The sequence below is a fragment of the Amblyomma americanum genome, chromosome 2 (genome assembly GCF_052857255.1).
Source record: "Amblyomma americanum isolate KBUSLIRL-KWMA chromosome 2, ASM5285725v1, whole genome shotgun sequence".
NCBI classification, from domain to species: Eukaryota; Metazoa; Arthropoda; class Arachnida; order Ixodida; family Ixodidae; genus Amblyomma; species Amblyomma americanum.
Window position 1 is genome coordinate 203092483 of NC_135498.1, and position 17487 is coordinate 203109969.

Genomic DNA, 17487 nt, shown 5'->3' on the forward strand with positions numbered 1-17487 from the left:
ATTGTTTGTGAATCATAAGTGCTGGAGACACTGGAGGGCATTTGGGAGGCATCCATCTGATTCGACGTTTTTCTGCAAACACTCTGCAGCGCCCTAAACAAGGAGAACTGCATGTACTTCGGCAGGAAGTATAGCGTAGTCGTTAGCACACCCAGCTGGGGAACGGAAGGGTGGTGGTTCGAATCCCATCGTCCGCAAATATTTTTATTATCCGGTTGGAGAGTGCCACGGACGGACGGACACTGCAAGTACGAGCCATTAAAGGTTTTTCGCCTTAATATTTCTGAGCGCACTTTCTCAGAAGCTCTGGGCCTTGTGATCAGTCATAACTTCGGCCAACTAATGCATCATATTACTTCGCGATTCGTTGACATAAATATTCGAAATTACAATACTTTTCCTAAAGTCGGTATCACTTTTTCCTAGCTGCAACAAAGCCACACGGCTTATACGCCTGCCACACGGCAAATTTAATGTCATTTTCATCGAATGAAATTCGTTCAAAACGACATTAGTTTGCTGCCACACGAGAAAATATAATGGCATTCGATGAAAACGACATTAGGTATCGAATGAGTTTGGGGAACTCATTCGCCAGCAAACTCCGAGCTAATGTGTTCCCTCGACACCAGAGACTTGGTGAGAATATGCACCGAACATAAATTTCAAACGCGACACAAGCATTATAATATTTCAACGCCCGTATAATTCTGTGGTCGTTCATTTATTTATATAATAATACCGAATAGCACCAGAAAAAATAAAACTGTCACTCTCGCTGCCAGCCAACCGGAATGGACGAGCAGGCATGTTTTTTGGCTTTTTTGTGTAGCGTGGCCCAAAGCCAGCCGTAGCCAGCCCATGAGCCAGCGGCAGGCGCGTGCGTTGTGTTGCCGGAGTCCGGAGTGCTGGCTGTGTCAATTGCTGCGGTAGTTGTGCGCTCGGAGTTGTTTGTTATTTATTCTTGCTGGATCCGCTAATCTGCCTTTGTACAGGGCCAGCCTGCTGCGTCTTCGTGCTCGCAAGCATAGACTCGCAGCGATCGCATTCCGCTGCCGCGAATCCATTGCACAAAGCGACGTAGTGACGTCCGCCATTTGTCTGCCGCCGCTGGCTGAACTTTGGCTTGGCTTGGACTCCTGGTGGATAGCAGTGATCAACGCGTTATTGAAACGAGGAATAAAATTTTGAAATTGGTATCCATTCGCAAAACAATACTTTTCGAAACATATTGAAGCATAGATCGAAATGTTTTTATGCTGCACTTTTTCTCCATCGCAATCGCCATCATTTGCAAATAGCATTACTTTTGGCTGTGTATCAGCACGCAGAATAAATGACATTAAGTCGAACAAATGTCATTAGATGGGAATGACATTAGATTTGCCGTGTGGCAGGGGTATTATTTCTTCTCCTTGGCATAAAAGTGAAGGCGGAAAGTGGGTGAAGGGGCTTCTGTCGTTTATGCTGCGGACTCAACCCATTGCGGTGCTCTTTAAAGAGCCTCACCTCTTTCATTAAATAAAGGCTTTTCACCACCACCGACCAAAGTATTGCTGCAATTCGTCGGGTGCGTTTTCGTGCCGGCATGTGGTAGATTTTTCTGCTGTTTTCCTGATATTTGCTGGGATGAGAGATTTATTACCTCGACTGACGACTGTGGACGAGGGGAGCAGGTGGTGTGGCAGAAAAGAGGAAGCCGGCTTTTGTTCTTTCGACTTTCCTTGGATAGTTCAGCTGAAGGTATTTCCAGAGGGTTCGGATCACAGTCCGACGCAACTTACCAGCGGATTTATAAAAGAAATAAATCCCTGTGTCGATGGAATAGCATAACGAGGCCTAGGGTGCGGTCTGAAATCGGTGACCAGAACAGACAACGCACGCCTCCCCAGGCCAAGAGTTGTCCAGGGGAAATAGTAGGTCTTAATTAGGATGTCATAGGGCTTAGTGGAGTTAGGAGGACAGGTGATAGGCGTATACAGTACTAAAGGGGGGAGCGTACGATGCTATCGTGGATTAGTGGACAGACGAGAACTAGCTGTCGAATTCCTCATCAATCAGGACATAGCTGGCAACATAGGCGAATTTCATACTATCAACGAAAGGGCGGTAGCTACCATAATTATGCTTAACAACGTGTACAAACTGAAGGTGGCACGGGCCTACGCGTCAACATCTAGCCTTGCTGATGAGCTACTTTCCAGTGGCAAGGTAAGGAATGAGCAGGCTGGAGAGCAGGCAGTAGGCAACAATGGCTTAGGATCTTGGAATAACCAGGGAGATTTATTAGTACAGTTCTCAGATAGATTTATTTTACGGATCATCAATGCCTTCTTCCTAAAACTAGAGAAAAGGAAATGGGCGTGGAAGAGCCCCAAGGGTAAGAAAAAAATTGAAACAGATTTCATGCTTTGCGCTCACCTCGTATCGTGCAAGATGTGGAGGTTCTCAGAAAGGTGCGTTGCAGGGACCACAGCATGGTAAGGTATCCAATTAGCCTAGGCTTGAAGAGGGAACTGAAGAAACTAGTGGAGCGGAAGCCCATTAACATGTTAGTGGTGAGAGGGAAGGTAGAGGAATTCAACATATTGTTGCAGAACAGATATTATGTTTTAATTGAGGGCGACGTTCGTAATATTGAAGTAATGAACGATAATCTCAGCGCTATTTTAGTACGTGCGCCGTAGAAGTAGGCTGTAGAATGCTTCGGCAGGATACCGGCAAACTATCTCAGAAGACGAAAGACCTGATTAGCAAGCGCCAAATAATGAAAGCGTTTAACCCCACAGAGAGAATTGAAAATGCAGAGCTAGGAAAGTTAATAAATAAGTGCAAGGAAGCCGACTTAAGGAGGTTTAACAAAGAGAAAATTGAGAATGCTCTAAAGAAGTGAGGTAGTCTAAATTCTGTGAAGAGGAAACTAAGCACAGGTAAAAATCGGATGTTTGCGTTAAGGGAAAAAGAAGGCAATGTAATTAGGAATGTGAAAAAGATATTTAAAGTAGCCGACAGTTGCGCACAAATCTATACAGTAGCCGATGCAAACAAGACGTTAATTTAAGAGGCAGTAGCATAGATCAATAAGCAGTGGGTGTAGTCAGGCTGATGATGATTTCCAGACCCTGCACGGGTGGCGTAATCAGCTTCTGTGATTGTTGGGCTCCTTGGCCGAATTCGGCAATTACACTCTCCGAACGAAGGGGTCCCGGGTAGCATGCGCCCTTTGATGCCCGTTGAAATTTTTACGTTTGTGCATACCTACGCTCCCTGTTCGGACGAATGGTTGCTTAATTCGTAAGCACGATGAAAACTTTTCTATACGGGAACAGCCATTTTAAAACGCGAGAATGCAGATTCTATCCATAACATAAAGAAAAAGAAAATACAAGCTGCATAATAACACTCTAATACCGAGAAACGACACGCCTTGTTTATATATATATATATCAGACAAGTTAAAGGAAATGAGGGACCCGTTTGACAAATTTATGATGGGAGCCAAAAGTCACCGAAACCAAGGTGCATAGGGGAACGTTAATTTTTTTTTAATGTGTTATGCTTATCAGTGGGATAATAATACTTTGATTAATAAATCGCTCAAAGAAAATTACTTATAGAGCAGCAGAAAAAACAACAATGCCGCCGGTGGGTTCCGAACCCACGACCTCCGAATATCGCGTCCGGTGCTCTTACCAACTGAGCTACGGCGACGGCTGTCCAATCTGCTGCTCTCGTGGGTATTTATGTTTACTGGGTGTAAGCGAGCCTTGAGAGTGTTCACCAGCGCCACCCCCGACCATAGCGGCGGACGTAGCACGTCCTGTAATACCGCGAGCGTGACATAGAACGTCATCTAACGGCGAGAGCGGAAACTGTGAGAGTGCCCTCTTATGCTACCTATGGCATAAGACTACCAGAACCGAGACCCTCGTTAAGCTATTAGCAGACAAGTTAAAGGAAATGAGGGGCCCGTTTGACAAATTTATGATGGGAGCCAACAGTCACCGAAACCAAGGTGCATAGGGGAACGTTAATTTCTTTTTAATGTGTTATGCTTATCAGTGGGATAATAATACTTAGATTAATAAATCGCTTAAAGAAAATTACTATATATATATATATATATATATATATATATATATATATATATATATATATATATATATATATATATATATATATATATTGTAAGCGCAGTGTGCGACTTTCCTCTTCACCTGTAAATATTCATCATCATCATCACGCATAATCGTCTTCAGAGAAGTGGCCGCCATAGTTGCGAGTGGCAATAACAGCTCGCTCAGTCCAGAGTCTCACAAGCAGTGGAGGCTGCTCTCGATCCTGCGTCGTCTCCGCCGCAACACTGCAGCTACGTTCCGGTCGTCACCTGGTCGGACCATCCCCCACGATGGAAACCGTCGACGAACATCGCAGTGACGCTTCCGCTGACCTTCCCGGTGACTCAGCCGGTGTGCTTCTCCTTCATGCTGATCCCTCCACCAGCAGTCCTGACTCCAACGCACCCGCTGCCCCTTCGTCACCTGGACACGCGACATGGACCGTCACCACCCTTCAGCGCGAGCCTCCTGCATTTGCGGGTTTTTGTGGTGATGACGTCGAGGACTGGCTTGACCAGTACAACCAAGTAAATGCCTACAATCGTTGGTACTCTGTCATGCAGCTCATTAACTTCTCCTTCTATTTAACCGCCATGGTGGACTTGGTTCGTCACTCACAAGGATGCTATCCCGGATTGGACTCACTTTACCTCGCAGCTTCGGCAAATTATCGGAAGTATTGGTGCAAAACTGGCAAACCAGTCCAGCTGCTCGGCGAATCCTACACGTCTTATATTGAAGATGTATTAGGCCTGTGTCGACGTGTTAACAATGCAATGTCGTGAGTATGATCAGGTCTGTCACATTCCTAAAGGCCTCGACTCATTTGCTTTTAACGCACTTGCTAGCCAAAATCCAACCTCAGTCCACGACGTCCGCACCAAATGTCATCGTCTTGAAGATCTTCAATCGCTCCGCTTGCAAGACGCTTGGGACCCCCGCTTTTCAACCGATGTGGACTTGCGCTCTCTCATTCGCTCCATCATCTGAGAGGAGCTGCACGGCTGCACCTTACCGCCGGTGGAGTCTCATCAGCACCGGCCTCCGATCTCGCCATTGCGTGATCTCATCAAGAACGAGCTCACTACAGTCCCTCGCCCCGCGGCACCTGAACCATCTATACTCCTTTGTGTGCCCACATATGCCCAGGTTGCTGCGTCTCCTGCTCCCGTCTATCCTCCACATTCGCCGCCCGTCCAGCACTGTCGCCTCCTTTCCCAGCGAGCCCATATGTATCCAGTGGTTGGGCGGCCGCCTCTGCCTCATCCTATCTGCTACTACTGTGGAATTCGGGGACACATTGCCCGTGTTTGTCGTCGGCGTCAGCGCGACGTGCGTAACCAGTTTGGTCACTTCCGCAAAGACAAAACCTACTCATCGTATGGTTACCGCCCTACTTTTGCAGCTAATGCTCCTCATCATGACGACAAGTACTCATTGTATCCTTACTGGCTGACGTTTCTCCCCAAAGATCCTCCCCGCTTCTCCTCTCCGTCGCCGTCTCCCGACCGCTCGTCGAACATCCGGTCGTCGCGCAGCCGCTCCCCGTCACCGTTCTGCCGCTGGTCGTCGCCTCTATGTCCAGCTTCTCAGACCTCTGGTCGCCATACGGAAAACTAAATTGTGCAGTTTCCGGAGGTAAGGCAGCACCCCCGCCCAACCTTTAATTCCTCCTCCGCCACCGTCGAACATGTTAACCGTTCATGTTGAAGGCAGTATTTTAGAAGCATTAATTGATACCTACGCCGCTGTTTCCGTCATCAGTTCTGCTCTGTGTTCCCATCTTCGCAAAGTGCGCAATCCTTACTGCGGTCCTTCTCTCCGGGCAGCTAATGAAGAATCAATGCATCCTTCCGGTCTGTGTACAGCACACGCCTCTATTAACGGCATCCTGCACCACATCGAGTTGGCTGTACTTCCCTGCTGTGCTCACCCCCTCATCCTCAGCTGGGATTTCCTCTACTCCGCGCAAGCTCTCAATACGTGTTGCCCTCCTACTCTGCAAGTTGCTAAATCCGACCTTTCTGACCCTCCTAGATGCCTTCTCGTCACTTGATCAACACCGCAGATCATCTACTTTATCCCGGCTCCGAAGATGTCCTCTCTGTTGCTTCCGCTCACATAAACGCCGGGGACGTTTTCGCCACACCCCGTTCCCGTCTATTCGCCAGAGGCATTCTTCTCGTCGCATCCTTTCTTCGCTTCGTCAATGGGACTGCCCTTCTGAATGCATTCAATACTACGTCGGAGCCCATTCCCCATTCTTCTGCGCGCCGGCACTAAAATCGCTTCTGTATCTACCGCTCAACCTGTCACTATTCTTTCCTCGCCTCCATCAAGCTTCGCCATTTCGTCCCATGCTTAACTCCGGCACCTATTTCCGCTACTATCAGCAATGATCTCATGACTTCTCAAACAACAGATTTCCTTGCCGTCTTGAACAAGTATGCCGCTTCTTTTGATATCCGGTCAGACGTTTTGGACCAAACCTCGGCGGCTACGCATCACATCCACACTGACGGTTCGCGCATCTTTCGCCGTCGCCCGTGTCGCGTGTCTTCTAGTGAGCGCAAAATTATTCAAAATAATGTAACCGACATGTTCAAGCGCCACATCATAGGCCCTTCTTCAAGTCCTTGGTCCTCACCCGTTGTGCTGGTACAAAAAAAGGGTGGTTCAGTACGCTTTTGTGTCGACTATCGCGCCCTCAATAAGATCACTCGGAGGGATGTTTTATCCACTTCCTCGGATTGACGACGCCCTCGACTATTTCCAAGGTGCTCAATTTTTCTCTAGTCTCGACCTAAGATCCGGCTACTGGGAAATCCCCATTCATGGACAGGACAAAGAGAAGACAGGTTTCGCCACACCAGATGGCTTATATGAATTTTACGTTGTGCCGTTCGGCTTGTGCAATGCTCCGGCAACACCTACTCCGCGGCTTAAATTACAAACTTGTCTCTGCTACCTGGACAACATCGTAATTTTCTCCTCGACTTTTGTGAGCACCTTGCTCGCCTCGATGGATTCTAAGTGCTCTTTCCGCGGCCGGACTTCAGTTAAACACAAAGAAATGTTGCTTTGCTTCCATTTCTATCAAAGTTCTCGGCAACGTTGTCAGTCGGAAGGGCATAAAACCTGAACCTGATAAATTTGCTGCAGTTATGCATTTCCCCCGCCCATCACTTAATAAAGACCAGAATCGTCTTTTCTTGGGCTAGTTGGTTTTTCATGCTGTAGGTGTTTGCAGCGCACACGAAACACGGACAGACAGAAAAGGGAACGAAACACAGCGCTGACACAGCGCTGTGTTTCGTTCCCTTTTCTGTCTGTCCGTGTTTCGTGTGCGCTGCAAACACCTACAGCATAATAAAGACCTGCGCCGTTTCCTCAGACTAGCCCCATACTTTCCTCGCTTCATCCGCAGCAGTTTTGCCTCCCTCGCCGCCCCTTTGAATAAGCATCCTGGCGCCAGCATGCTCTTCGTTTGGTCTGAAGCCTGCGAGGAAGCCTTTACGACTCTAAAGAAAGCTCTCACATCTGATCCGATACGGGTGCATTTCGATGACAACGCCTCGACGATTTTACACACTGACGCCATTGGAATTCGGCCTTGGTGCCGTTCTTTTGCAGCGCCAGCACTCTTCGAACGAGCGCGTGATTTCTTAACGCTAGTTTTACCCTCACTGCAGCGGAGCAGAGCTACACGATCACTGAACAAGAGTGCCTTGCCCTTGTCTGGGCCGTTCAGAAATTTCACTCCTGTTAGTACGGCCGCCAGCTGATCATCGTCATTGACCATCATACGCTGTGCTGGTTGTCGTCACAGAAGAATTTGTCTGGGCGCCTCGGCCGCTGGATTCTCCGCCTCCAGGAGTATGATTTCACAGTCACCTACAAATCAGGAAAAAAACGCCAAGACGCCGATGCGCTCTCTCGTTGCTCTCTCGCCTCGGCACACCCTCCATGCTCTCCTCATGCTGCTACATGGCTCGAAACTGCTAATTCCTCAGATACCGAAGCCTTGACAGCCGCCGCCAGTGATCAAATGCCCGCTCCCGCTCTCGGCGATCTCGCCTCAGCACAACGGGCCGGCTCTTACTGCCGGACTCTCACCGATAGCCTGAATGGTGCTGTGACGCCTCCAACTGCCCCCCTCCGTCGCCTACTTAACTGTTTCAAGCTGGTCGACGGCACACTTCTTTGGCACTATCATGGCCCCCTGGGTCACGCCTGGGTGCCTGTCATTCCCCGTTCTCTTCGCGGTGAAGTTTTACTGGCGCTTCATGACGACTCTATGGCCGACCACTTAGGATTCGACAAAACATATGACCGTAACAAGCGCCGTTTCGTTTGGCCTGGCCTCTAAACCTCTGTCGCTAAATATATTGCATCTTGCATCCCTTGTCAACGCCGCAAACGCTACACGTCTCCTCCTGCTGACCTTCTAAAACCTATTCCCTGTCCTTTCTCACCCTTCGAAGTCGGAAGTCGCGATTTACCTCTACGGTCTCTTACCACTAACGCTATTGGGCAACTGTTGGATCGCCACAGCCATCGACCACTTAACCAGGTACGCTGAAACGGCCCCGTTCCTTCCGGCTCTGCCTCCGAGATCGCCCATCTCTTCCTCAACGCCATACTTCTGCGCAATGCATGGAGCCCCACGTGCCCTTATCAGTGACCGCGACAAGTCACTCCTCTCTAGCGCCCTTGCCGAAGTTCTTCACGCTTCCATAAACATCCATAAAACAACTTCAGCCTATCACCCCGAGATCAATAACCTCACCGAACGGTTTCTCCGCACCCTTTTAGATATGCTGTCGACGTATATCTACCCAGACCACACAAGCTGGGACGCCATGCTCACATTTGTCACATTTTCCTACAATACTGCCGTGCACTGAACAACCAGCTTCTCCCCGTTTTTCTTGTGTATGGTCGCCCCCCTACCTTCCCTCTCTAAGCATCTTTCTTCTCTGCCCCCACAACCTCTTCCGGTATCTCCTATGACGAATTTACCTCCCGTCTTGCGTCCTATCGCACCATTGCCCTCCTGAACACTGACGCCTGCCAAGCCTCCCGGAAAAGAACCTATGACTTCAAACGCCGTGCAGTGTGTTTCTTCCCTGATGATGGTGTTGCTGTGGACTCCAGCGCGCAACCCCAGGTTGTGCGAAAAATTTCTCAGCCGCTTTATTGGTCCGTACACTGTACTTGAACGAACGTCCCCCGTGAACTATCGCCTTGCCCCTGCCCATCCTGTCAATGACCGACGTTGTCGCAGTGTAGAGATTGTTCACCTGTCGCGCTTAAATCCCTTCGCCCGTCGGCCTACTTTGCTCTAACGTGCGCCCAGGCCAATCGTTTTCGTCAGTAGGGGGAGCAAGTTTAAGCACAGTGCGCTACCTTCCTCCTGATTTGTAAATATTCATCACCATCACGCATCTACGTCTTCAGACAAGACGAAGATGGAGTGGCAATATATATATATATATATTAGCAGATAAGGCAAAGAAAATGAGGCGGCTCGTTTGACAAACGCACGAAGCAAGCCCACAGTCACCGAAACCAAGGTGCACAGGGGGGGAATGTTTATATTTTTTTTAATTTGTAGCGCTGATCAGTGGGAGAATAATACTTCAATTAGTCTGTTCTTGGCGGATGACAGCATCTAAGATATAGATAATTAGTTTATCTTGGGAATGGTTTGGCTTTGAGCCTGCCTAAACACTCTAAAAATATACGCCATGTTTTGAAAAATTCGGTGATGTAGAAAATTGGTTAATTTTGCAAAGACACACGGCGTCTCTGCAAGGAAGTGAAGATGGCAAAGATGCCAAGATCTCTGAAACGAATTCTTAGTACGCCACCTGCTTGGAGATAATGCCGGCCACTGTCACTGATTTTCTGGTGTCGAAACCACACGAGGTCAAAGTAAGCTTATGGTTGTTGGCAATGCTGATGGCGGATACTTTGATTTAAAATAGCTGGTTAAATGCTGATTTGATCAGGTTTCTTAGTGAATTAGTCTGAATAGTTTTCTATTTATTTACTCTTTTTCCTGTTATAAAGAAGAAAAAATCTTTTGATGAAAGTTGTCTTTGAGTAACAGTAATTTTCCAGCTACGAACCACGAAGACATATTCCATCGCATCGTATCATCAACCTACATGTAGTTAACATTATCCAGAGATAAACCCAACATTTGCTTTGTTTTGTTGCTGAGCAAGCCGCCAAGAAAGATAATGTGAAAATTTACAGCAAATTAACAGGTGCCGAAATACAGTTAATATTCGCAGCTCATTTTTCGTGCTGATTATATACACGCGAAACTGGCCTTGTGAACAGTCTTATTACGAAAAACTCGTGGAGTATAATCCTACGCACCTTGGTGACTTCTATACTTTATATTACAAATACGAAGGAAAGCGATATAAGCGTAGGCGATACTCTTAGTCCCTTTTTTATCCCTTCCCTTACGGCGCGGTCCAGGTGTCTGCCGTTATGTGAGACAGGTACTGCGCCATTTCCTTTTCCCAAAAAGCAATTTTCATGTTTTTTTTTCAGTCAGTTGTCGGTGCCGCCAGAGTAGTGTGGAGTACGGCAACTTAAGATAGCTGGACAATTGCCGCGCAGTCGCAACGACTGCATCGCGAATAACACAGGCTTAAACCCACCACATCATTTCTGCCACAAGCAAAAGAAAACGTACTCTTTTGTCCTAGTTCAGTCACAATTATGCGGTTGCCACACCGCCGTATAGATACCATACCACTAGCATACCATAGCGTACAGTATGCATACAATGCACAATCTTTGGCAGATAAAAGACTCCTGTTTCAAAGAGGGGTGCGCAATTCCGGCCTTACGTGGCTCAGCAGCGGAGGATCATTCAATTGGCCACCTGCCTTTCCCGTACTGCGCACGCCCTTCCATAGGGAGAAGTAGACGAGGACGAAGACGGCGAACAGGCAGAGCGCCAGCGGCCAGCGGACGCCGCCGATCTGGTCGATACCCCCGGACAGGTGGATCTGGAGCACCTGGCGCCTGCGGAGAGGAGGACAGGCCGCCGTTGTTCGTTGAGCAGTCGGCGTGTTACGGAAGGTTGTAAGGCTTGTTGATTCTTTTGTGTAGCAAAAGCCACAAGATCATTCTATTCTTGGCCCAGAATGCACTTTGAAGCCAGATTTCCGGCACCATAATTGGAAAAAAAGAAGGTGCTATAAATTGTGCCGAAATTGTGACACTTCATGCAAAAATTTACGTTAGCTCTAACTTTAAAAAGCTACAGAGGTCGCTATGAGACTCGTAATACGTACGGACTGTTTTAATCCTCCCTGCATAAGCCACACGAGAGACAACTGTACAATTAGCCGTTGATATATTCCACCCCATCGACTAGAGGAGCCACTATGGTGGTAGAAGATAAAGAGAGGGTACCAGGTTTACTTCCTGCATTAAGAATTTAGTGCATTTCACAGATGACAATAAAAAAAACAATCCTGAAGAGCAGTAGTGTGCTGTTTGGCATGAGAGAAATGCTTAGTCATACCTGTACCTGAATGAAAATGGTTCTAGAAACATTGCAACTGGGATTTGCAAATGCTTGCGATTTTATTTATTTATTTATTTATTTATCCACACATAATGCAGCCTTAATAACGATTCAGCAGGAGTGGACAGGCAGAGAAAATATGTCATGCAGAAAAATACAAACGTGTAAAAAAATAAAACTAAAATGTCACTAACAAGTGATGGCGACCAAGAACTCGTCAATGGGTAGCGAGGGGACTTTTCCAGGCAGCGAATTGCAAAGTTTAATCGCCAGGGGAAAGAAGCTGTGTTTGAACACCTCAGTGCGACAAAGGAGTGAGGTTCAGACAATGGGAACTTCTGGTGATGGAAGGTGTCCTAAAGTTCAAATAATTGTTTAGTAAACGAAGGCGCTAAGAATGAACCAGTGTGTGTAAAAATTTAAACATTCAAGGCGGCAGCGAGATGAGAGTGCTGTCAGATCTGAGGCTGCATAATGGGAAGAAAGGGAAAAATCTCGGCCGTAGTTGTGAAAGATCAAGCGTACTGATTTTCTTTTTACTGATTCTAATTTTTTAATATCGAATTTCTTATGAGGACTCCATATGACGCAGCCGAAAACAAGAATGGGCGGCATAAGTGTTTTATGTGTGAGCCGTAAACAAGAATGGGGCGGGTAAGTGTTTTATATGTCAGCAGTTTGGTATTCTTTGGCGTCTTGGATAATGTACGATGCAGATAACCGAGACGATTAAAAGCATTGTTACATATGATATGAAAAACAAACAACAAATCGACGCTTTTTATCTTGCAAAAAAGACGAACTGCGCAACAAGAACACGGACGAAAGGGAGGCAGACACACACTAACGCAGACTTACAACTTTACTAAAGGAAGGAATACAAGGCAAATATATATAGCGATCCCCAACGCACTTCAAATCTGATCAATATGGCACGTGACAATCTGCCCAGGCAATAAACAGACCACACAAGAACCAACCGCTTACAAGATAATCTTATACCGGGCCGGCCCTTTCTATGAAAACAAAAAGCAAAGGAACGCTTAGCGACAGTGCACACTTGAGAATTACGCGTTCTGCAAAGTAAGGAAATTCATAACAAAAACCACACCACTGTAGCCATCTGAAACCACTGAAGCTCGAACCGCTTACAAGCGCAGGTGCTGACACCAAAACCAAGAGACAAAGCACTCCCCCTTTTGAAAGCAAACAAAACGGGAAACAAAAACAACCACATCGGTCATCGTCAAAAAAACAAAAAAAAACAGTGAAAAAAGCACCAGGTCAAAAAGGTAAAAAAAAACAAAAAAAAACAAAAACCATGAATCAGCTCAAGAAGCTACGTCACAAAAACAGTGAAAATAGGCACCGAGTCATTTAAAAAACAAAAAGATGAAAGACGGGACAACAGTTTAAGACAACAACGGTTTTAGAAAAGGGGGTGAATTAAATCCAAAGCGTAGGAAAACATCTCAAACCATGACAGAACCGAAACAAAACTGAGATCGCTAATCAAATGAACAACGAAAGCATCAAACGCAATCAGGAGGCACTGCTCAATCACCAGGGCACAAACAGGCCACTAGGCTACACATGCCCCCGCAAAAACGAAAATTCTTTGGATGATAAGGAAATGGAAGCCTTGCTAACACAGTTGTCCGTAGTGCCGATGTAAAATGTTTCGACGACGAGACGCTCCCATTTGTCACTCAATCTGGCCAGAAATTCCGTCTTTTCGAACCATGGTACACAGTCCCGTTGCTTCATTTTTGTGCAGTCCGCACAATGCTTAGCCAAGTGCGTTGGGGATCGCTATATATATTTGCCTTGTATTCCTTCCTTTAGTAAAGTTGTAAGTCTGCGTTAGTGTGTCTGCCTCCCTTTCGTCCGTGTTCTTGTTGCGCAGTTCGTCTTTTTTGCATTATGATCAACCAACTAGCCCGACAAGTCCTGTTGTTTTATCTTGCCTTCGCCAAAGCCTTTGATAGGGCACCCCACACTAAACTGATAGGAAAGCTTTACACTGCCGAAATCAATCCTTACATTATTGACCTGATTACAGCCTGCTTAGAATACAGATTTCAATATGTTCATTTTGGCGATGAGTACTCTGATGCACTTCCGGTTTCATCTGGCGTTCCACACGGATCAGTTCTGGGGCTTATCCTATTTTCAATCTATGTAAATGACATAGTTAATGTGGTTGATTCCGATGCTGATGACTGTGTTTTACACTCCTTAGTTAATTCCACAGCTGACCAAATTAAGCTTAACAGTAACCTGCCGAAGTTCTCAAGCTGGTGCCAGCAATGGGATGTTTCGTAACGTTAATAAATGTTTGGCACTCAGAATTTGTGGAAAATGAACTGTTCTGACTCATCAGTATTGTATAGCTGGCGTACCACTCCCGAAATTCTCGTCTGTAAAATGCCCTGGAATTCAGATAGCTAATCGCCTAAACTGGGATGCCCTCATCGATATTACTTGCAGGAAAGCTCTGAAGATTCTATCGTGTTTGAGACGCAAACTGCCGAAGGCCACAAAACATGTGAAACTGGCAGCGTATAGGGCTCGTCTGGAATATGCCTGTTGTTTATGAAACCCATTTACAGCAAAGAATACTTCCAAATTAGAAACAGTGCAAATGACCGCAGCCCGTTTTATTTGCAAAAGATACAAAGGAACAGACAATGTAACAGCAATGATCAATTCTATTGGCCTAGAATCTCTTCAGCCCAGGCGCACTGAAGCAAGGTTGAAATGTTTGTACCTAATATATAATAATCTGATTAAACTAAGCACTCATGATTATACTACTCCTGTTTCGCGAGCAAGTACGCGTTACAACCATGGAAGAATGCTACAAGAATTTCGTGCATATTTTAATACAGTTAAACACTCATTTTTTTGTCAAATCGATTACAGAGTGGAATGAATTGCCGAAGTGTGTAGTTAATAGCCCGAAAGTATAAATGTTTGTTTTTAATATGAGAGCCTTTTGTATGTGAAACCCTTGATTTTGCTTCTTTATTTCGTATCATCTGTTTGCTTTTGCATGACGCTCGTCTATATCTTGTTTATTTTTTACTTCTATCTGTGCTCCTACCTGTTTGGAGTCAAGCGACTCCACAGTATTAAATCAATAAAGAAAATATGTTTCGACCCGAACATGTCTTGTGGAAAATGAAAACCGAGGTATTTAAATGATGCTACCCTTTCAAAATCTTGACCGTGAAAATTGATTGTACGTGAAAAGTGAAGGACACGGGCGTCCAGAAAAAGGCATGGAATCTGTTCTAGAGAAATTAATGCTTAAATGCCACTCCTTACACCACCTACAAAAATTAGGAATTGAGTCGTTAAGCAATTCATGGTTATTTGGAGTGTTAATGCTATAATAGAGGAATAAGTCATCAGCGTAAAGACGAATTTTAACGGACATGCGATGTGGCAGATCATCAATATATAATAAGAAAACCAGCGGGCCTAAGACGGAACCTTGTGGAACGCCGGATGAAACCCTAACCGGTGAGGGGGGGGGGGGGTAATAGATGCACTTAAATGTATCGAATGAGAACGCTGGGTTAGGAAGCTGGAAATCCAACCAACCAGGGAAGGGTTATGTAGAACAGAGTCAAGTTTGTGGAGGAGTTTTGGATGTGGGACGGAGTCGAAAGCTATGGAAAAGTCAACAAAAATGCCGTCAATCTGTGTACCTAGGTCTAATTACCGACAAATGTCGTGCATGAATTCGGTTATTTGCGCAGCACTGCTCAATGCTCGGCGAAAACTATGCTGGCAATTGTTTGGGGATATTGTGTTCTTCAATAAACTTCATGATATGTTTATAAACTATGTGTTCGAATAACTTACATCAATGGCAGTTAGGAAAATGGGTCTGTAGTTATGCAGTTGTTGCGTGCTACCGGATTTGTGCAACGGAGTTTCGTTCGCAAGCCTCTTGGAGTGAGGAGCAGTGCTGATGGATAATAATTTACGGAAGATTATGGTGATTTATCTACTTGTCCAATGTTAGCAACGAACAAGGGAGGAGTTGGGTACGTCATCTGGACCACAGCTGTTTTTAGTATCTAATTGGAGGATCGTATTCAGAACATCTGCACAAGAGATGACGACATCTTCAACGGGAGGATATGACCTGCTACTTAAAAAGGAACTGGGGAGTTATCCACCATGAACACGGAGTTAAACTTGGTATTAAAAGCAGTAGCGATTTTCAGTGAATCTGAAACATAGCGCCATTAATTATAATACTATTGCAAATGCTGTAACTAGGTACTGTCGATTTCCAGAACTTGCGAGGGTTTGTTTTCATCAGTTTCGGCAAAGTAACCTGACTGTCCTGGCTGTCGTCCCTCGTCCAAAGAACTCACCCCACGCTGGGCGCCCAGGTGCGTTAAGGACTCGCGACGAGTGATGTGTATGATGGGTGCGGTGCAGTGGAGACACTGGAGCACCTGCCCGTTCGCTGTGCCGCGTTCGCTGATGCTCGTCGTGATATGCTCGCGGCCTACACAGCGCTGGGCATATTCCCAGACTCGCTCAAGACACTATTGTGGCCGCAGGGCAGTGCGCGCACCCATGAGCGAACTATGTTGAGCCTCTGTGCATTTCTCGAACAGACGGGCTTGACGTCCCGTCTGTTCTGCGCTGTGACCGAACGCTCCCCGTGCACTACCTCGGATGTTTAACAGCTGGGCGCCCCACCCCAGCTGTTGTGTGCAAAGTGTTGTGCGCATGTTTTTTGTTTATTTTTCCTTCTTGACTGTACACGCGCACAACCTGGACAACTTTATTATTACCATTTGTAAACAGTGTATATAAGATTACTCCCTATGCCCTTTCTTGCTGTCCCCTCACCTCGTTCATTTTTCTTCTTCATACTGCCTGCTTTCCTTTATTTCGCTGCCCCAGCTCAGGTGCCGCCGACACAAAGATAGCTGATGCCGGGGTTGGCAAAAATCTTTTAACTTCCTTTTTATGATATTTTTACCAATAAACACTACGTTGGGCGCCTTTGTCGAAATATGGGGGACCACTTTCCGCTCTGCACTCCCACTCCCCAGGTGCACCGTTTCCGCTCGCTAACCGCAGAGGGGTTTGTGCTGGAGGGAACAAAGGGGGTATGACAAAGCGTGAACAAAGATATGTTATTTAATACACTTGCAAACAGTACACAGAGCGTGCCAGCTAGCTACAGCAGATCAACGAGGCATTCCTCGGAACAAGAAAGCTACGTGAAAAGGGCTTCAGATTTACCGGCTGGGACAGGGGCGAGACTTCGGAGGTATCGGCGGCGAACCTTTGTATGCGCCGACAATGGCGGCCGGCTCTTCCCATGCGCGCCGCATTCTTGGGGCAAAGCCATCCCCGAGCATCTGCTGGGGAAGGTGCCGAAAGCGCGTTTGCGGCGCTCACTTCACTGCCTGCAACCAGAAGTCCAGCAGCAAGCACAACGAATCTCCGTGCGCCCTCCGCGGATGGTGACGAGAGCATACGGCTGCAACTCGCTCACGGCGCTGGCCGGATCCCGAAGAGACCCTCGCCGGCTCCGTGGAATTTCGCGTAACCTTCGAAGTGGCACTCCCGTCACTTTTTCTGGTTCCCCCTGCGGAACACTTCCCTCCTCGCCCAGCCGGGGCTGTCCTGACGCATGACGAGACTCGCCCCGCGCCCGCCGACCGGAGGAGACGTACGCGGAAAGGGCTCCCCGCCTGACTCCGGCAAGCTGCTAGTTGCCTGCTAGAAACTGGTCGCGCTCCCGGCCGCCGGTGACCTTTCGTCCCTTCC

General features: G+C 46.9%; 1 protein-coding gene across 1 annotated transcript in view; it reads right to left on the reverse strand.

The window, feature by feature from the left end:
• Positions 1 to 17487, reverse strand: part of SerT (Serotonin transporter) — a 429862-nt gene that overhangs the window by 238950 nt on the left and 173425 nt on the right. The window contains exon 6 of the mRNA XM_077655629.1: positions 11030 to 11168. Within this exon, the coding sequence (XP_077511755.1) occupies positions 11030 to 11168 (139 nt within the window). The remainder of the gene's footprint in view (positions 1 to 11029; positions 11169 to 17487) is intronic.